Below are 23,473 nucleotides of genomic sequence, written 5' to 3'. Positions count from 1 at the left end.
AGGTGCTTTCTATCAGCTTTGGCTGATATGCCAGCTGTGTACATTGCTTGAGATAAACTACCTCAGAACACTGGAACATATGCTGGTAACCTCCAGACTTGACTACTACAATGCACTCTATGTGGGGTGCCTTTGTAAGCAGTCCAGAAACTGAAGTTAGTACAGAATGTGGTCGCCAGGTTGAGCTCTGGGTCATCTCGGAGAGACCATATTACTCCTGTATTGAAAGAACTACACTGGCTACCAATAAGTTTCCAGGCAAAACAAGGTGCTGGTTATAATCTATAAAGCCCTAAACAGCTTAGGCCCTGGGTATTTAGGAGAACGTCTTCTTCACCATAAGCCCCATCACCCATTGAGATCATCCGGAAAGGTTAATCTGTAGTTGCCACCAGATCGTATGTTGCTGCCCCGAGACTCAGGAAAGCGCTTTCTGCTGAAATAAGACCCTCCTCATCTCTGACCACTTTTTAAAAAATCTTTAGAGACTTGTTTTAAGGTTTTAATTTGTCTTAATTTGTTTTTATGTTGTTGCATACTGCCCAGACAGCCACCTTAAGTGGCGCAGTGGAGAAATGCTTAACTAACAAGTAGAAGGTTGCCAATTCGAATCCCCGCTGGTATGTTTCCTAGACTAGAGGAAACACCTATATCGGGCAGCAGAGATGAGGCATCATCTCATACTGCACAGGAGGAGGCAATGGTAAACCCCTCCTGTATTCTAGCAAAGAAAACCAAAGGGCTCTGTGGGCGCCAGAAGTCGAAATCGACTTGACGGCACACTTTACCTTTAAACCACTCAGAGACGCAAGTTTGGGATTGTCTACACATTTGATAAATAAATGAATGCCAATAATCCATCATCTCCTACTTTGTAGAAAATACGCAAGGAAGAGATAGTGACTGACATAATGAGGAATATTACTCAAAGTTACCCTACTGAAATTAAAACAACATGTTAAGGAATGCCTAATGTCCTTTTAATTTGAATGAGACTACTTTAAGTAAGCCATTAATTATTAAGTGGAGGCCTTAGGCTTAAAGGGAAGAAATCTACTCTGTCTATGCTCAGAGCCTATGTCACTTGTGTACAATATACTACTTTCTAGACAGAAGAAAAGTAGACACTAATAGGTTTCATTAAAATATGCCACAACTATATTAAAAGAGGAAGAGCAGCCAAGGCAAAAGGATCTCATATCAGCTCCACCGAGCTCTACTGTAGTCAAAGAACAGGCTCTCGAAAGGTAGGGGCGGGGAGGGCTGTTGCTCAAGGCCTGAGTGAAGGAAAATACAAGGGGTCCTATAGGTTTCCATCTCGTTAAAAGGATAGGGTTTCAAGAATTGGAGGGCTTTTGTTCTCTAGGGGGCTCATAAAGCAGAGCATGAGTCACTGTCAGGGGCAGATCTAGGGTAGGGCAGGCAGGGCACGTGCCCTGGGCGCCACTTGAAGCGGGGTGCCATTTTGTAAAGTTTAATTTTTTTTTTGAAGGCTGCTGAAAATAAAATGGCCACCACGCATGCTCAAATGGCCTCTGTGAGGCCACCATTTTGTTTTCAGTGGCCATTTTTTAAAAAAAAGATTTTTAAAAATGGCCACCGCACATGCTCAAATGGTCCCTGCGAGGCCCGCGGGGGGGGGGAGGGGGAACTTTTGCAGACCCCCCCCCACGGCCTTTAGGAAGCCCCCCCAAAAGGGCTACAGGTTAAAAAATTTTTAAATAATTAATATAATATAAGACACTGTAAACATATTCAGATTGGCACTATGTACAGAGAATCAGGGCTTGTGAATACTGAGCTGAAGCTTATGAACTAGGATTGTATTCACTTGCTCTTACTTTGCCTCTTGTGATAAGTGAGTTAAATGTGATGTCTTAATAATATGGCAATTAATGGTGAGTTTGTCTTTGAATCAGTGTGAAATCCTTAGTATTACGACCCACTGGGGATTTCTTGCTCTCTTTTTCTCATTTTAACTGTCTTTCTGAAAGACTAGAATATATTCCAAGCAGTGACACAGTTTACTCTGTGTGGTGTAGTGGTTAGAGTGCTGGACTAGGAACAGGGAGACCCGAGTTCAAATCCCCATTCAGCCATGAGACTAACTGGGTGACTCTGGGCCAGTCACTTCTCTCTCAGCCTAACCTACTTCACAGGTTTGTTGTGAAAGAGAAACTCAAGTATGTAGTACACCGTTCTGGGCTCCTTGGAGGAAGAGCAGGATATAAATGTAAAAATAATAATAACAAATAATAATCCTTTACTTATTTTCAGAGTATCTGGGAAAAGTCAAATTCTCCATTGATTTTTAAAACTTATGTAATGGTGATGCTACAATGCATAGTAGAGAATTAGACAGGCATTTCTGTTTAGTTTTCCAAGTACACCTCCACATAGTATTTGGGTATTTCATGAGCCCCAGCATACTGAAATGTGATGTTTCCTAGCATTTTTTGGTCTGGCTACATCCACTGCTAAATCATTTTTGAAATATTAAAAGATTAACGAGCTTAACTTGTATTTTGTACTTTTTTTTAATGGTGAAGTTATCTGAAAGATGGGTGTCAGATGTTTGGACAGGGGGCACAATTTCAGTGTTTGCCCTAGGCACTATTTTCCCTAGATACGTCTCTGGTCACTATATGTGGTAAAAAGGCTCAGTTCAGAAGGTTAAGGCCTACTATTTCAGTCAGATTGGCTTAAAGCTGATGACTATTTTGTTGATCACACCATCCTGAAGTAAATTAAACCAAGCCAGAGAACTGAAGTTTATGGAAAATTTCTGGGAAAAGAATCTGTAGTTTCGGACACAGATGTTAAAGCATTTATTTTTAATCATAGGAACACAGGAAGCTGCCATATCCTGAGTCAGATCATTGGTCTATCTAGCTCAGTATTGTCTTAACAGACTGGCAGCAGCTTCTCCAAGGTTGCAGGTAGGAATCTCTCTCAGCCCTTTCTTGGAGTTGCCAGGGAGGGAACTTGGAACCTTCTGCTCTCCCTAGAGCTGCTCCATCCCCTGAGGGGAATATCTTACAGTGCTCACACATTAAATCTCCCATTCATATGCAACCAGGGCAGACCACGCTTAGCTAAGGGGACAAGTCATGCTTGCTACCACAAGACCAGCTCTCATCTCCTCAATCATCATTGGTTTGTGTGTGTGTGTGTGTGTGTGTGTGTGTGTGTGTGTGTGTGTGTGTGTGTAAAGGAAAAAATTAAGCACAGAAGTGAACACAAACTACCTGCTTCTTATTGTATCATACACAGCTGATTAACCATGTTATGGGATCACACTGTCACTATTACTGAATACACGAATTTTCATTTTTTCCCCAGGGTGTGTGGGTGGAGTGTGACTTTATCTTAGCTGAAGGTCTTACAAAGTTTAAGTGTTCAACATCTGTGGTTTGGGTATGCTCTTCCCTATAGTGTCTAATAGATTTCCCTGTTTAAAACACCTGAAAATTCAGTAATCCAAAAATCTTTGGTTGAAGATGAGAGTTAAGATGCTTTACACTATCACTCATGCTCTAAAAAAGGAATGGAAATTGAAACTTAAGATGCCCATCTTAACTTGTGCTCCACATAACCTGTAAAGATTTTGTACAGTATATGTAAACTGTGGCTTCATCGACCCGCATTTCTAAAGCCATCATCATATACTATACCTCTGCCATGATGACAGATGCAAAGAACTTATTCAGCTTCTCTGCAATCACCTTATCCTTTTTAATACTCAATTTTACGCCCTCATCATCTAAGACCCAGCTGTTTCCCTGGCAGGTTTTCAGCTTCTGCTATATTTAAAGAAGTTTTTGTTATTCTCCTTGACACTTCTTCTAGCTATATGCTTCTCAAATTCTCTTTTTGCCTCTTTTATGGTCCCCTTGAATTTATTTTGCCAGAGCTTATGTTCCTTTCTGTTTTCTTCATTTGGGCAGGACTTCCATTTTCTGAATGAATTCTTCTTCCCTTTTATAGCTTCCTTGACTCTACTTGTTAGCCACACTGGTGTCCTCCCTAAATTGGTGGTATCTTTCCCCTTCTTGGTATACATTCCAAATGAGCTTTCTTTTTACCGGTCCCCTCATTTCTGAGCAGTTTCCTCTTCTTTAGCAGTGCTCTACTTGCATATAAGCTGAATTGGATCACACTATAGTCACTGTTCCCTACAAGTCCCACAGTTCTGATATCTTGCACCAGATCCTGGGCATGACTCAGGATTAAGTCTCTGGTTAGTTCCATGACCAACTGTTCTAAGGCACGGTCATTATCATGTCTAGAAATCTGGCCTCTCTGTCAATACCCACATGCGAATTTGTCCAGTCTATGTGAGGGCAACTGAAGTCACCCATCATTACAGCTCTCTCTCTTTTTGACGCCTCTCTGATTTTGCTTCTCCAACTCCAGGCCACTCTCAGTGTTTTGATCTGGAGGGCAACAGAACATCCCTAGTGACACATTTCATTTCAGTCCTCATATTTGTCACCCATAATAATTCTGTGGAGGACTCTGGTCCTCCTAGGTTTCTAGCTTGTTGGATTCTGTCCCTTCTTTATTATACACTGCTACTCCACCCCCAATCCATCCATCCCTATTCTCTCTGTTGAGGTTGTATCTAGGTTGTATTACAGTTTCCCACTGGTTCTCACCCTTCCACCAGGTTTTTGTTATGCCCACTGTATCTATGTTTCATTAGCAACCAAGCACTCCAGCTCACCCGTCTTGGCTCAGAAGCTTCTGGTATTGGTATAGAAACACCTATATTCCACGTCTCTTACCTGGTGTTGGTGTGTGCTACCTTCCTTACTGTCATCTGACCTTTTTGACCAGATGTCATGCGTTTCTGTCTGCTCTACTCTGTCCCTTTCTGGTTTATCTGAAAAGTTTGCACCTTCGGGCATTTCTCTTGCCAAGCCAGAAACCACCCATTTCCTGCCCACAATCCCCTGACGATGCTTTACATTTGCTTTACAATGCTTTACAGGTAAGAGCCCCAATCTTCTGTTTCAAACAGCTGCTATAAATCTCCGTAGCAGCAGATGTGCTTAAAATGAGAGCACATCCCATCCTGATTTAAATGGTGCAACCTTTCACACACACAACTCACAGATTCAGGTATGGCTAATTTCACTAGGAATGGTGAAAACAAAGAGAAAGGATTTATTTTACTTTACTGAGAAAGAATGTGTTCTATTTTATTTGCCTTAGGAGTCTGGACTAGAAGACTGCTGATGCAAGGAAGGTTTCCAGCAGCCCTGAGCTTTGGAAGGAAGAAATAAAATTTGATTAGATAAAAGCAACAGGTTTAGACCAGTGGATTGGCTTGCCAGTTAAGCCCTAGCCTGACACAGTAGGCTGAGGTGCATATTGCTGATAATTTCTGCTCTTTGTGCATTGGACTGTAAATACACAAAATGACATTTGGTACCTAAATGTCAGCTCAGCTGTAGACTCAATTCTAAATACTGCTAGGCTACAAAGCTACAGGAACATATTCTACAGTGACCTTACTGCAAGCTATCAAACCTCTCTCACTTTCTGCCAGGTGCTTTTCTCACAGCAGGACTGGCAGGAGGGATGGGAAGAGAAGTGGGGCTCTGACACAAATAGTAGATCCCCTAGCTAAAGAGAGCTCTCTCTGCTGACAATCAACAGAATAAACTCCCAGTGCTCCCTCAGTAATATACAATAGCATCTCACATGGTTCAAATTAGTTGTGTCTCTATATTCTTTGCCCATTCCGCCTTTTAAAAAAGATATTAACATGTTAAACGTGCGCGTGTGTGTAATCCAGCTGTGCCAATTTTAGCACTCAGAAGCATTTAGGCCTGTATTCTTACTTTCTCCTTCTAAGCTCTACTTTGGAGCTGTTAAGTCTAATAAGTAGTAGTTAAACTGAAAATGTATTCCTGAGGCAGGCAAAAAAGTGAAAGTTAAAAATAAGGCTGAAGCACATTTAAAATTGAGTTAGATGCCTTATGTAGCCATGGCCACAGTTAAACAACACTTTGCTAATACGGCTTCCCACACACCTAATTGGCTACATACAACAGGAAGCAAGACAGAGATAATAAGAATTAACAGCAGTTTCCAGTGAACGATTCTGGGGCACTCAAGGGGCCCCAATGACTGAGCAGGTACAGAAACTATTTTCTGTCCACTATTTCTTGGTTAAAACTATGGGGAATAGATCCATAAGTAACTAATGATGTTTTTAATTTTAATGTAGTAATGTGCTAAAAATCGACCTTGGCCCCTGCATGTCAAGTTGTGGATGGTTCCAGCCCACAAGGGCATTTGAGTTGTGCAGACCTGCATTTATTAATCTCTTAGAAAGAGCAATAAATTTATTTCAAGCACCAGAAGATAATTTAGAACTGCAGGAAACAGATATTGTATAAATAAACTCTTTAACTGAACAGAAACAATGATCCATTCCATCCTGTTCCCTGGGACATTAACGGCAAAGTGAATTCATATTTTGATAGTATCTGTCAGACACACTAGAAATACTGGTGAAATTCTGAAGAAATGCACCACTGACAGCACAAGATGATATACTTGCCCACACATTTACCTCATGCACTGAAACCGACGAACACTGAAGATGCAGCTGATCATTGTTTATCTACTTGTTTAATTAAAATTCAGGACACTTATTTTTTTGACAATGGTCAACATCCAATCAGTTAATCAAACTTCAAAAGATAAACCCAAAGGACAGCTAGATGTCAGAATCATTTATCTTACCTGACAAGCAGATGTAGGTTAAATATTCACCCTGACCCCCAGTTGCTAGGAAAGGAATCTTTTTCTTCGTTCTCCTTTTTACTTGGACAGCTCCCAGCATCCTTTCATCATGCGGAGCGAATATCTCTTTGTGGATAGCAGATTTGGCACTCATTGTAGATCAGAAATAAAGATGGCTGGTATTCCTAAAATGAAGTCATATAGTAAACATTAATTTCACCAAGGAATTTTATTTATATAGCATATTAGCTTTCCTTCCCCTCCACCCCTCCCCAGAAAAAGAAAAAAAATACACATGCAAGATAAGAACAGAAAACCACCTGCTATCTGGTCTAAGATTAAATCACCAATAAGACAGCAAAAGGATGGGAAGAGGCAGCAAGACCCCTGCTATTGGCCTGTTGGGACCAACTGCCATCTAACCTTTCCCGTATCAAGTTCCATCAGCAGTTAGTCATTCTGTAGCTTGGCCTGCTGGGACTAAATACCACCCAGTGACTACCCTCCCAGATCAGATGAGCTCTACAGCTAGCTACTCTGCAGAGGTAGTGAGACAGACAGAGAAGTCACAACACCTATTTGCCTGCTTTGACCCATCCACCCACCCACCCACCCGGTTAGCTTCCTAAAATTTCTGTCAAAAAGGAAATGAGAGATGCAATTGTGAAAACAAAAAATAGAGGACTCTCTCTCAGCCTTATCTTGGAGACGCCAGGGAGGGAACTTGGAACCTTCTGCTCTTCTCAGAGTGGCTCCATCCCCTAAGGGGAATATCTGACAGTGTTCACATATCAAGTCTCCCATTCATATGCAACCAGGGTAGATCCTGGTTAGCTTAGGGGACAAGTCATGATTGCTACCAAAGACCAGCTCTCTTCCACACAGAGTTACCCCATCACCAAATTTTGGTTCTCCCTCTTAATTTTGGAGATCTATGGATAGTATTGTCTGTATTAATACAGACAATCATCATGATTAACCACATGTCAAACCATGGTTTGGAACCATGTTCAGAGGCAAGTTCGAACATTTGGATAAAACAAAAGTGTCAACAAAACACTAACCATTGTTATTTATTGTATTTCCAAAATTTAAATGGGGGGGGGCACATGCATGCAAATGGGAAAAACAGAAAAATATGAGAGGCATTTAGTGACAGATGGTTATGCTTACCCTAAGCCATTAAAACAGATCTACCCCCCGCACGCGCGTGTGCACACGCACACACACTCATACCTAGCACAAGTTTGCTAAAAATTGATTAAATTTTATTTGAAAAGCATCCTAGTGTCAAGAAGGGAAAACAGAAGTGATATTCAGTTCTTTGCCACACAGACCATCATACTTCCAAGTCACAGGAACAGTATTTCAACAGTAGGAATCCATTCTGTCTGGGGTAGGGCTAATTTACATGTTTATCTCTGAAGAGTGGTAATACAAAAAGCTCTGCTGTGGTCATGCTCAGCGGATTAAACAAAACAGCGGATTATGTCACAAGACCGCTATTTGGTATGTCAATACCAGTCCCTAAATTACCATAGTTATTTAGCTTACAATGAAGGAAAAAATTACCTTTCAGTGAAATATGAGGTGAATTTTGACAGAGCTATTGTTGCTGTTCACATTAAGTTTCATTTAGCTCAAGTATAGAATGAGAGAGAGAAAGAACAGAACAGAGTATCTTCAAAGAGTTCACAATTTATTTAGCGAATTCACAAAAGACTGCATGAAAACTGAAGTGCAAGCACATCTGTTAACCATCCTGAAAGGCACAACATTTCATCTGGCATCTATGTAACTCATTAAATTAATGTGTGGCTGATCGTGAAATAGAGGCATTAGAGCAATACTCATTAAATAAGAAGCATCTCCCATAGCAAGGGAAGTAGAAGTAGGCTTGGTGTGCACATTCCCTGCTGAAACTGGAGCTGTGTGGACAAGAGGAAGCTAAGTGCACACAGTGCTTAGCACAGGATTCGGAAGTGTGGAAGAGCTGACAAACAGAAGTTTAGCATGGTTAACTTTGGCAGTTGATAATCTGGAAAAAATGGGAGAAGCCAGCCCACCTTCCCCAGCTACTCCTTTAGGGGGAAGAGCTTGAGTTTATACTTTCTTATGAAGCCCAGACAGGCAACCTATGCAGTCAAAGCTTTTAACCACGGCCCCAACTTGAATCCCTTCCCAGCAAAACTGCTTTTTGCCCAACTGGAGAACACATTAGGCCTGTGTGAAACAAATACCATGCACAGTCCTCCTGGCACAAGCAGAGAAGGCTGTTTACTGGTCACTTCTGCACAGAGTTGTGCTACTCCATGGGAAGAGTGCTGGGAAAGACTAACTACCAAGCACACCTTCCCAGACATCACTGGGGCTTGGCACAGCTCAATTTCTCTTAAAGGAGCTCCACCAGAACTGGGAAAAGCACTGTAATGCACAGAAGAGACCAATGAGAAGAGTCACCTCTGCATGGCGCCAGGAGGGCTGTGTGGACACAGGCCTAGAGAACATGTACTTTCCGCCAAAATAGGAGAAACAACAAGTGTGTGGATGTGAAGGAGGAATAGAAACATTGGTCCTACCTGTGAAGGGTTCTTTTTCGCAGTGTCTGATTTTATCCATAATGATGGGTTGTGTTCCTAGATCATGCCCCAGGAAGACAGGAAATGTAGTTAAATTTTGCAGGCAATATCTGGTAGGATGGTAGGCCCAGATCATGCCCCAGGAAGACAGGAAATGTAGTTAAATTTTGCAGGCAATATCTGGTAGGATGGTAGGCCCAGATCATGCCCCAGGAAGACAGGAAATGTAGTTAAATTTTGCAGGCAATATCTGGTAGGAGGAGCTCCCCCTAGACTCTAGTTCCCGACTGTCAAGCCATGCAATAGTATACACTACTGGAAAGAATTTAGGGGGAAAGGGAGATAATCCAAGAAAAAAACAACAGGAAAGAACAAAGAGATCAATAGCAGAAGCGATAGGAGCGGTAAAGGCCCATCTGAAAACCCCGGGAGTCGCCACCTCCCACTACTGCGCCCCTATGCGATGCAGGAGGAGAAAAATAAAGTCATTGCAGTCTGTCTGCGGGTGGCCCAGATAAAATCAGACACTGCGAAAAAGAACCCTTCACAGATAGGACCAATGTTTCTTTTTCTGTAGTGATCTGATTTTATCCATAATGATGGGACATGCCCAAGCTAGAGATGCTGATGGAAGAGGGAGGGAGTAGCGGACGCTATACTACCCGTTGCAATACGGTACGTGCCATGGCGGATTGCTCAGAGTGGAAAGAGGATAATTTGTATTGCTCAGTGAAAGGCGAAATAGATGCCCAGGTGGCTGTTTTGCATATGACGTGGAGGGGAGCTTAGCTGAAAAAGCAGCTGAAGTACTGGCGCTGCGCGTAGAGTGAGCCATGATCCCTCCCAGGACTGGAAGATCCAGGGATTGGTAGGGCCAAGCAGATCGTTGCTTTAATCCATTTGGCCAGAGTTAGTTTGGAGGCCTTAAGGCCTAGAGACTTGGGATGGAAGGAAACGAAGAGGGCATCCATCTTACGGTGAGAACTGGTGTGTTTGAGGTAAATCTTGATGGCCCTGCGCACATCGAGGGTGTGCCAGATTTTTTCCTTAGAGTGTGTAGGCTTAGGATAGAAAGAGGGAAGGACCACTTCTTGGCATCTGTGAAAGGTGGTGTTAATTTGTGGAATGAAGGTCGGGTTGAGATGAAGGATGACCGCATCGTCCGAGAAAGTGCAAAGATCTTTGTGGGCTGACAGAGCTGCTAGTTCGGACACTCGCCTGGCTGAAGTTATGGCGACCAAGAAGAGCACCTTATAAGAAAGGATCTTGAGGGGGGTAGAGTTAAGAGGTTCTAATGGAGCACGCATAAGGGCATTAAGCACCTTGTTTAGGTCCCAGGAAGGGAACCTGTGGACTGGAGGAGGAGCCAAGTTGTTAGCTCCCCTAAAGAAGCGGGAGAGGTGAAGGTGCAGTAGAGCGGTGCCCCGTGAGTTTAGAGGAAGCACGGTTGCCAGGGCTGAAACCTGCCTACAAGGTATTAGGATGCAGACCCAAGGACAAGCCTTCCTGAAGAAAAGAAAGGACCTCCAATATTCCCACGAGCCCATCTGGAAAAAGCCGCCCAAGTAGTTTGGTAAATGCGACTGGTGGAAGGATGTCTTGAGGCAAGAATGCTGTCCTGGACAGCTGAGGAGTAACCCGCTACTGCTAGTCTGGAGCGCTCAATCTCCATGCATGAAGCTGAAGCCATTCTGGGTCTGGATGTAGGATGGGGCCCTGGCTGAGAAGATCTCTCCAAAGAGGAAGAGGCCAGGGATCCCATATTGATAGTGACATCAGATCTGCGAACTACGGGTACCTGGGCCATCTTGGTGCGATCAGGATCACTTCTGATCTCTCGAGTATCAACTTTTGGATCACCTTGGGAATTATGGTCGGAGGGAATGTGTAAAGGAGGCCCTGCAGCCAGATTGCTGTGAGGGCATCCGTACTCTCGGCCGAGCGGGAGCAGAACCTGGAGAAGAACCACGGGAGCTTGTGGTTTTTCTGGGAGGCGAAGAGGTCCACCACCGGCAACCCTTCTGTGACTCTCTGGAACACTTCCAGGTTTAGAGACCACTCCCTCGCATCTATGGTCTGTCGACTGAGCCAGTCCACTGTGAGGTTCGTCGCACCGCTCAGATGCTCAGCCGTGATGGAGGCAAGGTGTGTTTGAGCCAGGTTGAATAATAGGGAGGCTTCCTTCATCATGGATTTGGACCTTGTGCCACCTTGATTCGCGACGTAGGCTTTTGCTGCCACGTTGTCCGTCCTGATCAGCACATGATGGTCCCAGATCAGCGGCAAGAAGGCCAAAAGTGCTAAGCAAATGGCTCGCAATTCTAGGAGGTTGATGCTCTTTGAAGATTAATCAGGAGTCCTAAGCCAGGTGGTGACCAAAATGGGCTCCCCAGCCGGAGAGGCTCACATCGGTTGTGATCGTGATCCTGTTTTGGGGGGGGGGGGGGTGGTCAATGGCAGTCCCCGATGAATGGATGGGGAAATCCACCAGTGTAGAGATTGGGTGACCTTGGGAGGGAGGAGAAGTGACCTGTGTGTTTTGGATGTAATGAGCTCCTGGAAGGGCCCGAGAAGCCACTGGAGAGGGTGGGAGTGCCAGCGGGCCCACAGAATGCACTCTATGCAGGACACCATGGAGCCCATGAGTTGCGCAAGGAGATGGAGGTTCATCTGAGGATGGCGCAGTAGAGGCCTGACCGCAGTAGAGACCTGCAATCTTTGAGATGCGTTCCGGGGAGTGGGAAATGATCCCCTTGGCGGTGTCGAACATCACCCCTAGATGTTGAAGGGTCTGGGTCGGGAACAGGTGACTTTTTCTGAGGTTGACCACGAACCCGTGCTGGTCCAGAAGAAACAAGGTCCTCCGGATGTCATTGTGAGCCTGAAGCAGGGAGGGCGATCTTACAAGCAGATCGTCCAAATAAGGGTGGACATGGAGAGCTTCCTCTAGCATTCTGGCCGCTAGAGCCACCATCACCTTGGTGAAGGTTCTGGGGGCCGAGGATAGGCCGAAGGGCATGGCAGTGTACTGGAAATGCTTGCCGTGTACCTGGAATCAGAGGAACCTGCGATGAAGGGGGAAGATGGGGACATGAAGGTATGCCTCAGAGAGATCTATCGATGTCAGGAATTCTCCCTTGCAAACCGCCTCCTTGATGGTATGGAGGAATTCCATCTGGAAGTGATGCTTTTTATGAACCGATTTAGGCACTTGAGGTCAAGAACGGCCCTCCATGATCCATCCTTTTTCGGTACCAGGAAAAGGAGGGAATAGACACCCTGAGAGTGTTCATCTGAGGGAACTGGCTTGATAGTGCGGATCTGGAGTGGGTGACTCAGAGCCTGAGACATCCGCATCCTCTTCTCTGGATTCTTGGAGGCAGGGGTGGGAGTGAAGAAATCGGGTGGGAGAACAGAAAATTCTAACCATAGGCCACTTGATATGGTGTTTAGAACCCAGGCGTCAGAGGAAGAGCTGCCCCATGTAAGGGAGAAAAAACAGAGCCGGCCTCCAACGGGCAAGGAGTCATTGTTTCCGGTTTTGCTGGAAGCTTGTTCCTGTAGGCTGACTGTTGGGCTGGAACCTGTTGTTCCCTCTGAAACGCTGCTGTCCCTGTTGCCGCCAGTTCCCTCTGTAGGAGGAATTGAGATGGCGGTGGTCCCCAGAAGGGTTATAGTAGGTGCGGAAGGCGGACCTATAGGGACAAAAATATTGTTGGTTAGAATGACCAGAGCAAGGAAAATCCTTGCGAGGGGTAGGCATCACATTCTTTTTATCCCTGGTTTCCACAAGGACTTGGTCCAGAGATTCCCCAAACAGTATGGCTCCCAAAAAGGGAGACATTGCCAAGTTAAGCTTGGACTTATGGTCAACTTTCTAGTTTTTTAGCCATAGGCACCATCTAACTGCTACCCCCGCCGCTAGGGACCTAGATGTGCTGAATGCAGTCGAGACTGGAATCAGCTGCAAAGGCGGCTGCCTTGGCTAGTTTATTGATGCCCAATCTAAGTTCCTTATTCTCTGGGGGCACAAATTGAATTAGTTGTTTTGCCAAGAGGAGAGCTGCCCTGGAAAAAATGGAGTTGGCCGAAGCCACCCTGATGACAGTAGTTGCACCATCATGAACCTTTCTCAGGAGGAAATCACATTTTTAATCTTCCGGAATCTTCAATTGTTTGTCTCCGTCTTTGTTCATCAGCTTTCCGAGACCAGTTGAGCCACTGGGGCATCTACTACAGGAGAGACATGACACCACCAGGAAGGTTGTACAATTTCTTAGGACATGATATAACTGGTCTGGATGCAAAAGGAGCCTTCCATTCTGCCACCATAGTATCCCTGAACAGTGGAGGGAAGGGAATAGACGAGGAAGAGGAGGAAGTAGAGGGAAAGACCGCTTGGTCGAGGGAAGGAAGGGTAGGGGGGGTAGCCTCTGAGGAGGTATCTTTAATGATTCTGCACACTGTGGCTAAAAGCACCTCAAAGTCAGACTGCTGAAAAAGTCTAACAGAGCTGACCTGGCTAGGTTGTTCATTCTCATGAGACAGTTCCCTGTCCTCTGTGGACAAAGATCAGGAGAAATCATCTGAGTGGGAGGGGGAAGGATGGGGGATAAGGGAGCTGAGGAGGGAACAGTAGGAGGAAAAGCGGGCTCCTGGGGGGCAGAAGGCGGCCGTTTCTTTTTGGTAGGTGGTGAAATATGCCCTTCATCCGAGGAGGATGATAGTGGCAGTGGCTCTACAGGGCTTTTGGTTTTGCGTGATCTGGGAGGTCTAGGGAGGAAAAGGCCTTTCTCACTGGGTGGGATAACCCCCCCGTGGGGCTGGAGCTTGGAGATGACGAGAGAAAAGTTGGCTTACTGGTGCGTAAAATAGGTCTGGAAGGGGCAGGTTGCCCAGCCCCCATCTCTGATCTAATGAAGGACCTAAGCCAGGCCTCGAACTCAGGAGCTGGTTGCTTAAAATGCCCCTCTGGAAGAGAAGAGAGGGGGTTACTCACGTTAGCAGCTCCAGTAGGCGCCGAACTTGGGCTGGTGGCGATGGAGGCAGTAGACTGGGATACGGGGGGGGGGGTGGGATTAGCCGGCGAGCCGGGTTCCCCCTCCCCCACAAGGTTTGTAATGCCACTCATCGCGGGCATGCATAAGTCATCCGTCCTGATAGTCATGTCTGTAGAGCCTCCCTGTGTTTGGATGATCGCCTGGGTAAGTCTCCTGGGCAGGCGCTGCTGACAAACTGCTTGCAGCAGCAAGCGTTCACTGAAGTGTGCCACGGGAGCCTTAGCTTTTCGTTTGTGGCGCTTGTGCTTTTCGGCGGCGTTTTTATATTTCTTTAAAGCCTTGCCACCCTCAGAATCGCTGTGCTGGGTCTTTTTTGCTGCCTTCTTACTGGTCAGCTCAGGGAGAGATGAGGAAGGAGTGGCCAACGGACCTGGGGAGTCAGCTGGAATGCTCAGCTGATCGGCAGCTAGCGGAGAAAGGGTCTGCTTAGAGCCATGAGCCAGCATTTTGCGGGCTTTCAATTTGGGGGCCCCTCTATTGGTCTCTGAAAGGATACCCTCCGAGAGAGAGGAGCCCAAGAGTTCCCCTGCATCAGCGGGATTCATGGAGGAAAGGGGAGGGAAGTGGAGCGTCCACCAAACAAAGCAGCGAAAATGAAAGTAAAATTAACATCCAATTGTCTAATTAGTAAATGAAACAATCTTTAAATTTTGCCAACTCAGATTAAAGACTCCCTTCCCACCTTTGCTCAATTGAAAAATAAAAAAGGGCAGAAGGACAAGCCTGATAAAAAGGAATTGCAGAAGTATTCTGATAAGCGTGCTGCCTGGGGCAAGACAGGGACGGAACTGGAGTCTAGGGGGAGTTCCGCCTACCATCCTACTGGATACTGTCTGCAAAATTTAACTACATTTCCTGTCTTCCTGGGGCATGATCTAGGAACACAACCCATCATTGTGGATAAAATCAGATCACTGCGGAAAATAGTTTAGGGTTTAAACCATCATGCCATGGCCCCAATCTAGATCAAGCTCCCCTGTGGCCACATTTTGAAGAAAAAAAGCTTGTGTTTCAGTCATTAAATTCTACATAATGTGTGTTTTGTCTTAGTATCCTTGTTTAGCTCTAAGGACAAGCATTAATTAGTATCAGCTGCACTTTAGGAAGAATTTAACCAACTTTTCCAGTTACAGATTTCTAAAAAGCCCACATCTTTTATGCTAGGACCAGTGGCATAATCTCTCATAAAAAGATTATCTAGTTACTCTTTCATGAACCTAGTTCCTCACACAACAGTGTATATGGTGGGAAGGGAGGAAAAATGTTTCACTACTGTCTGGTCACGTCCATGTTAAATTATTGAGCTCTTGCCCAAAATGGGCTTGCTGTAGTGCCACCCAAACTGCAGAATGATGTAATTACTGGAGGGGAAATGTCAACCGGCAAAGCCTTCCCATTAAGAGCAGCAAATCCCATCTGCATTGGCTTTGGTTATTGTTCAATGACAATCAAACTTTCATACAAGATGGAAAGCTATACTTCCATCTGCTAAGAGAGGACTAGTCTATTCCTTCTGCTACATTCATCTGTCAACTGTTTTGTAATATCTTGGCATATTCACCCCCAAAACCAGGTGCATGCATTTCAGACGTGGTTTTCTTCATGTAACACTGAGTTCTATGCAAAAACAAAAACAAAAAACCACTGTGGCAAGTGAACAAACAGGCACCCTAAGTGTTCCAGTAAATGACAGCTTCTTGAAATACAGCTGTTTCAAAACTCTGTCACAAGCATCTGCTGCCATCAACATCAATGTGATCTTTACAATTTATTTTTAACTGATTATTTAGCTACTGATCTTTACCAGCCTTTTGTGATAGATGCTCAGGCAAAATAATTTTTTTTTTCTAACTCCATAATACATACTTCAAAATGGCTAAAAAAGAAAGTTCATTCTTGAGACCTAAGCCTCAGAAATACGCTGGGGTGCATTTATGTTCAAAATGCAACCAAAAAGTTTCATTGGGCTTAGTGACTGATATGACAATGAATGAGATTTTTGTGCAATATTTAGGGTGGCTGACAACAACATAAGACAAATTAAAACAGACAATAAAAACTTAAAATGATTTAAAGCCACAAATCTAGTTAAAAAGCTTGGGTGAAAAAATGTGCCTTTAAAGACTTCTTAAAAGTTGTCAGAGATGGTGAGGACGTTGTTTTTATTCATTCAGGCCTTTAAAATTTAAATTACGATTTTTAAATTTGATTTTTAAACTGATTTTATAAGAGTTTTAAAATTGATTGGTAGTGTATTGTATTTTCCCCCTTTTGGTCTCTTTTAATGTATGGTGTGTTTTTATTTTATGTTTAAAATGCTGTATTGTGAGTCACCCAGAGAACAATTTGTTATGGGGTGGCTAAACAATTACGTTTTATTATTATTATTTCAGCAGTGAGAACATTCCAGAGTCTCAGGGAGGCAACAGAGAAGGACTGTCCCTGTGTAGCAATCAGACGAGCTGGTGGCAACTGCAGATGAACCTCTCTGGATGACCTCAATGAGCAATGGGGCTCATAGTGAAGAAGGTGTTCTCTTAAATACCCAGGGTCTAAGCTGTTTAGGGCTTTATAGGTTATAACCAGCACCCTGTATTTTGCCTGGAAACTTATTGGTAGTTCTACTTATTGGTAGCCACTGTAGTTTTTTCAATATAGGAGTAATATGACCTGAAATGACCCAGTGACCAACCTGGCTGCTGCATTTGGTACCAACTGCCGTTTCCAGAATACACAACAAAAGCAGCCCCACACAGAGTGCGTTGCAGTAGTCAAGTATGTAGGTTATGAAAACAATATGAAATGGTTTTAAGGCAAACTCAGGCATGGATGTCATCATCCTGACACACAAATGCTGCCACTGAACAATGAAGAAATTTAAACACATTTTCAGATTCATGGATGGCAACACAGGTTGATGCAAGAAATGCCAGTCACGTATCTCTCTGCCTAACCTAACCCAGAGAGTGGTTGTGAGGATAAACATAAGCATGTACACCAATCTGGGATCCTTGGAGGAAGAGCAGGAGATACACACACACACACACCCCTCCAGATCAAGTTGCTCAATAGAACTACTCAGGAATAATTTAAAATTTAGAATAACTTGAATGTATGAAAAGTAAACATTTCTGGAATGTGATGACTATACAGAATGTCCATTTTTATGCATTCTTAACCTGTAGCCACCCTGTAAATCACATGATTTAACTATCTGTGGGAAAGATACCTTAATGACTTGTGTCATTTCCCCTACTTTTTCCGCATTACGTATTACAGATCTTGCTTATGGCCAGATCTGCAGGACCCAGGTAGCCTCCAGAAGAGCTCCCAGGTTTCATTGCAAGAGAAGTCTTCAAATTCCACATCATTCAAAACAGCAGAAGAGAGAAAAGCTGCAATGCAAGTCACTAGCATGTCTTTCTCTGCTGTTGTGTTAATCTATTAGCTAGCTCTAACTCAATCTACAACTTGCACTTATCCTTTTACACATTCACAAATGCGATTCATGAGTTATTAGGGTGGGGAAGGGTACCACAGGTAGTTTTTCCATGTGTTTTTCCACTTAGGCCCGTTTAACTACCCCAGTATACCTGGAGCAGCCTCCATGCCATCTGAGATGCGGTGTGCAGGTTGTTCCAGAGGATTTAAAGTTTAAATATCCAACCCCATGCCTCTGCTGTGAAGCAGCAGGATATGGGATATTTAAATTTTAAACTTCCCAGAGCAGCCTGTATTATTCTTCAGTAGGTGCTTGAGCTGCTTCAGAAGTTTAAATGTCAAATATCCAAACTCATCCTGCTTCTTAGCTGGCATGCAGGTTTGATATTTAATCTTTAAACCCCTCTAGGGCATCCTGGGTGCTGCATCTCAAGAACCTAGCCCCATTTTTCAGGTTAGGTTTAGTATCTGTATATCGTGGTTTTAATGTTTAGTATCTGTATATCGTAAACTTTCCCGGAATGCTACCCCTACAATATTCAAAGTTCTTCTGCATTAAATTTCAAATTATGCATTAGAACACACCAATACTTCCATTCAGAGTGGACAGACACCCTAAAAAAATAGAAATCTAGCCACAAAAATCTAGCATCTCAGAGATGGCTTTCCTCTTTCTCAAACTGATTTTGGATTTAAAGAACAGTTTAGTTTTGTGGATAGAAGCAGGGGATAATCTTTCTGAAAGGCTAATTCTAAGGGCCAAATTAGAAATTAGTATTGTTATTAATATCTATATACCGACTCTCAACCAAAAAAAGTTTTCAAAAAGGTTTACATAGCAAAAAATAGTAAGAATATAGTTCCCTGTTACAGAACAGCTTCTAAAAAGAAACACAAGAAAAGCACCGACAAGCACTCATTAGAGAGACATTGCAGGGTTGAATGGGAACAGATGCTCCTCCCCTGCTAAACGTATGAAAACCAGCACTTTTAAAAGGTGCCTCTTTGCCCAGTTAATAGCAGTTGCTAACAGGGGTTAAAGGACTACATAATCCTTGCTAGACCTTAAGATCAGCTGAGGATCTCCACAAGCTTCATCTGCTCTACAAGCACGGTTTCTCTGTTTGAAATGTGGTTAGTGGGCACATGGGACCAAGACTTCTCAATTATAGCACCCAAACTTTGGGATTTCCTCCCATCTAGCTGTCTGCCTTTGGTTTAATCTGTATTAAGTTGGGTCTCTGAATGATGGTTTTTAACCAGCTCTATCATCTGTGTTATGCTTTTCTTTTTATGATCCTTTTATTTTTCTGTATTTTCAATATCCAATTGTTTGTTGCTTTGGGGGCTTTTTGCCAAAGAGCAGCCTATACATTTTTAAATGCAATAAAATATAATCAACGCTTACAGACACAGATTTCTAACTATGTTGTCAACTGGTTACTGATCTATAAGCAGCCTTGCCAGGAGTCAGAAGTATCCAGACTATGTCACAGATCTATGCTTGAATTGAAGGAGTTTTCCTGCCTATATTTTTTATTGGTCTTCATTACTGCATCACTGCTACTTCAAAAACCTTGGTCGCTTCTGTAAAGGTAAAGTGTGTCATCGAATTGGTGTCGACTCCTGGCGACCACAGAGCCATGTGGTTGTCTTTGGTAGAATACAGGAGGTGTTTACCATTGCCATCTCCCATGAAGTATGAGATGATGCCTTTCAGCTGCCCAATATAGGTGTTTCCCATAGTCTGGGAAACATAACAGCAATGATTCGAACCAGCAACCTCTGGCTTGCTAGCCAAGTTATTTCCCCACTGTACTAGCTTCCTATCTTCGTTTCTTTTCATATTTATCCTCATATGAATTTGTGCATATAGTACTGAGGCGTACCAGCCAATTGTATTACTTCTTTTTCTAACTAGAACAGGTGGGTCTGGGGGAAACTTACACACATGTTGTAGAAACTGTGCCCTTTACCAGGGATACACAAATTTAGACTTAGCTCACTAGCCAGACATTATTTGTGGTTGCCACCAATGCTGTTTCTTCCCTCTAGCACACAGGTTACTTAGGAGAGAAGCAGGTCTTCCGTCACTTGCACTGGGATACTGAGATGGTAAGAAACAGCAGGAGCCCTCTCCTATTGATCAGAAAGGATTCCTACTGTTTCTTACCTTTTCAAAATAAGTCATGGAGGTGAGATATCTGGTAATATCTGTATGGTGCTGGGTGTCCTGCTCGTCAGAGGGCTGGGGGCACTCAACACTGGTGAGCTGGAAAGTTGATTCATAGATGCCTGCCCTTCACTCATAAGCAAACATTGGAAGGGAGGGGGGTATCCACCCTTTTAAACTTCATAATTATCCTACCAGAGTATGAAAAACTGATAAAAGGGCATTAAAAGGAAATTAATTTGTGTTGAATGATCTCAAGTGTGCAGCTGACAAGTGAGAGGGCCTTTTGCTTCTCAGCAGTTTCAATTTACTTAGACAACTATACAAAAGGGTATTATTGTTTTGTTTCCCTTTTGCAGATGAAACAATAAGGTGCACCAGGCTCACACAACATAAGACTGGGGCCCCTCAAGCGAATTCCAAAAACTGGTATTTGTAGCTCTTCCCACCTCTTTGGTTGACAGGAACATTAAATCCTGCCCCACCAAGCCAGTTTATAATGGGGGGGAAGGGGCAAATCATTGTGTTACTATACCTGTACTGTTCCTCCTCTTCCTGAATTAGGAATTCCAGTCTATTTTACTGCTATCAGCCAACAAACCTGTATGACCCACCTGCATCTGAGATTTTTTCTTTTTCTAACTAGAAGTTAACCGGTCTGGAGGAAAACTTACACATACACAATTATACACATACAGTAGAAACTATGCCATTCACTAGGGATTCACAAATTTAGGCAAATTGAAATCTGGAAATGAGGCTGTAGGTCAGTGGTAGAGCATTTGCTTTACAAGCAGAAGGTCTTAAGTTCAATCACTGGTATCTCTAGGTAGGGCTGGGAAAGACTCCTCCCTGAAACCTTGGAGAGCTGCTTCCAGCCAGCATAGACAATACTAAGACAGATGGGCCAGTTGACTGACTTGGCATAATGCAGTTTCCTATATTCCTATTTCCTCAGGCGTATTTAACCCTTTCCTATTGTGACACAACCCTGATGAAAACTGCACCCCGCCAAGTTGCTAATAGCCACAGGGGTACCAAAGGAAGCATGCCTCCGGAGAACAGCAGCAACTTCCAGGGCATGATTTTTGTTGGGATCACAGTGTAGCAAGAAAAGGGTTAAATACCCCTTCTGTGTGCTGCTCCAATTGACCTGCTCCTACACTTAAAACTAGACTGGCCCTCCATGTGTGAACTGCTGAAAGAGTTAAAGCACTGTGTGCTGTTATCTCTGCAAGGAGGATTAGACATTCCTCCTAAATTGGAGAGGGGAGGGAAAGAGCACATAAACAAAGCCAGAACTGAAATGGAAGGAAGAAAGGGGCTTTAGGGAGAGAGACCAGTGGGATAGGGAAAGTGTGTGTGTGTGGGGGGGGGGGGGGAGTAGCAGGGTTAAAAAACAAAGGCTAACAGAGTACATAATAACCTTCTAGCTTAAGCAGGGTTTTGAAACACAGGTAGAGGAGTGGATTCAGATTAACACCCCTCTCACACAATGAAAGGATGCACCAAGAGCATGTTGGGATGTTTGCCAGTGGCACAAGGGTGGATGCGCTCTCAGCAGACCCCTAAAGTCATTGTGTGTGCCAGTGGACAAACCAGCCCTGTATAGAGCTTTTTTCTTGAAAAATATCCATAGCCTTGTTCAGACATTATGCTGGACAAGTGTACAGAAATCTGTACATATTTTGTGAGACTGTATCCCATACCTGTGTTCATTTAAAAAGTAAACCTGATATAGGCCCCCTCAAATACACAGCAGAAGTAGGAAGTTTGTTGCTATACCTAAGTTCAGCATGACATGAACTGTACTCTTATAGTACGAGTGTTAAACATAATGTGTCAAGAGGGCTATACACAGATGGAATCAACTGAAGCATTCCTCTGCTTTACATTTAGTGCTATGGTGCTGTAGAATAACATATAGCATGTGGTGGATTAGAGCAGGTAATGAACTCTGAGTAAGTCCAGCTCAGGAGGTAAGGTAAAGTGTGGATGTTTGTAATATGGGGAGTGGCTGTACTTGAAACAGAAACAGAGCTGCCTGGGGTAAATAAAGACTTAGTTAAAAACCTCTGCCTCTGAATATCCTAATCTAGGTATCATGGTTAAATTTCTAGGTATTCTAGCTCCCTGGCACCTGTCCTTTGTCAAGCCCTGCTTCAAGCAGTGTCTTCTGTCTCTGCAACATTGTCCTAATGTTTTGCATCACAGGTCAATCTCTAAATATTTCATTTGGAATATATATTTTCTCTTGAATAGGCAGACCTGAATGTGCCATAAAAACATTTTAATAATTATGGCAGGATTTAAAGGCCTAAAGTAACTTAACATTTTAAATGCAACTGAACACCTTATTCATCTACTAAACCTTTTTTTGAAATATTACAGGCTAGATGCATAAACAAAGCGAATGGCATAGTGAAGAACTATAAATTCATCTCCTTTTCCTTCAGCACATTATGCATTTTGGACCACATGCTAATCAGCAAATACCTGGAAAAGTCTCCATTTAGTCAGCACATTAGACATCTAATTCACATGCAAAATTGTCACAAATAGTCAAGATAATTACATTTTTCTAGGACAGAGGACAAGTAGGTTTCTTCCAAAAGAACAGCAGAGAGAACGTCTGAAGTTGCAGGTATGTAAGTGAAGAACTGTAAAAGTTCAAAGCAACTTTTGATTGGGCAGTAATGGCCTTTCTTGAAAATATGACAGCATGTGAAACACTTTGTACAGTCTTGCAACATTATTGCAGCACTATTCTTGCAACAACAACAACATAAATCTTCAGGAAAAGAGATTAACACAATGTGAGTAACTCTATAGTCCCCTAGTACCCTATTTGAAACCTTCAACTAAAACAGGAAATTCAACAGAAATTATGCTGTCCATTGTGTAGAATTAACCACTAAACGCTTGGGAAAGGTTTCATCAGGAGTACATTGGCAACATATTGGGTAAACATGCAACAGTTCCGTCAGATTCATAAAGTTTCTGCTTCATTTATCTGGTTAACAGAACAAACAGCTTTCATGGAGAGACTTCATACATTACATTTTTAGGCAATATATTTTAGGGATGAATTAGACAAATATATGGGATTTCAGACAAGAATGATTCTCTATGTATTTCAGAGAGTTGTGATGGGCTGCAGCTCTCTATTGGGTATATATTTACTCAGTAAATAACACAGTTTTGATGGTACTCAAAGTTTTATTTCCATACTGAAATGACCCATAAGGTCAGAAACTGTGTTTACCACCAGGACTTCAGAGGGAAGGGCAAGAAACAAAGCGTTCAATTTGATGCAAAATATGTAGGCTGCATATTAGGAAAAACTTGCTAATTTACAGCAGTTAGGCAATACAACAAGCTCCCCAAGGGAATTCTATTAATCTCTCCTCTTTTATCCTTAACACAACACTAAACCAGCATATCTTAACTTTTCTCTCAGC

General features: G+C 43.3%; 1 protein-coding gene across 7 annotated transcripts in view; it reads right to left on the bottom strand.

Annotated features, from left to right (window-relative positions):
* The window catches only part of STXBP6 (syntaxin binding protein 6), a 171,610-nt gene that overhangs the window by 109,721 nt on the left and 38,416 nt on the right, over positions 1 to 23,473 (bottom strand). For 5 of the 7 annotated variants that reach the window (XM_053283711.1, XM_053283706.1, XM_053283704.1 and 2 more), the window contains exon 2: positions 6,760 to 6,944. In XM_053283711.1, the coding sequence (XP_053139686.1) occupies positions 6,760 to 6,913 (154 nt within the window). In that variant the 5' untranslated portion in view covers positions 6,914 to 6,944. Of the gene's footprint in view, positions 1 to 6,759; positions 6,945 to 7,079; positions 7,100 to 23,473 lie in introns of those variants that run through there. The other 2 variants (XM_053283708.1, XM_053283710.1) reach the window with 2 other exon arrangements.

Source organism: Hemicordylus capensis, chromosome 1, assembly GCF_027244095.1.
Source record: "Hemicordylus capensis ecotype Gifberg chromosome 1, rHemCap1.1.pri, whole genome shotgun sequence".
Taxonomy (NCBI): domain Eukaryota; kingdom Metazoa; phylum Chordata; class Lepidosauria; order Squamata; family Cordylidae; genus Hemicordylus; species Hemicordylus capensis.
The sequence above is the reverse complement of the archived record's forward strand: the minus strand, read 5'-3'. Positions and strand labels throughout refer to the sequence as shown.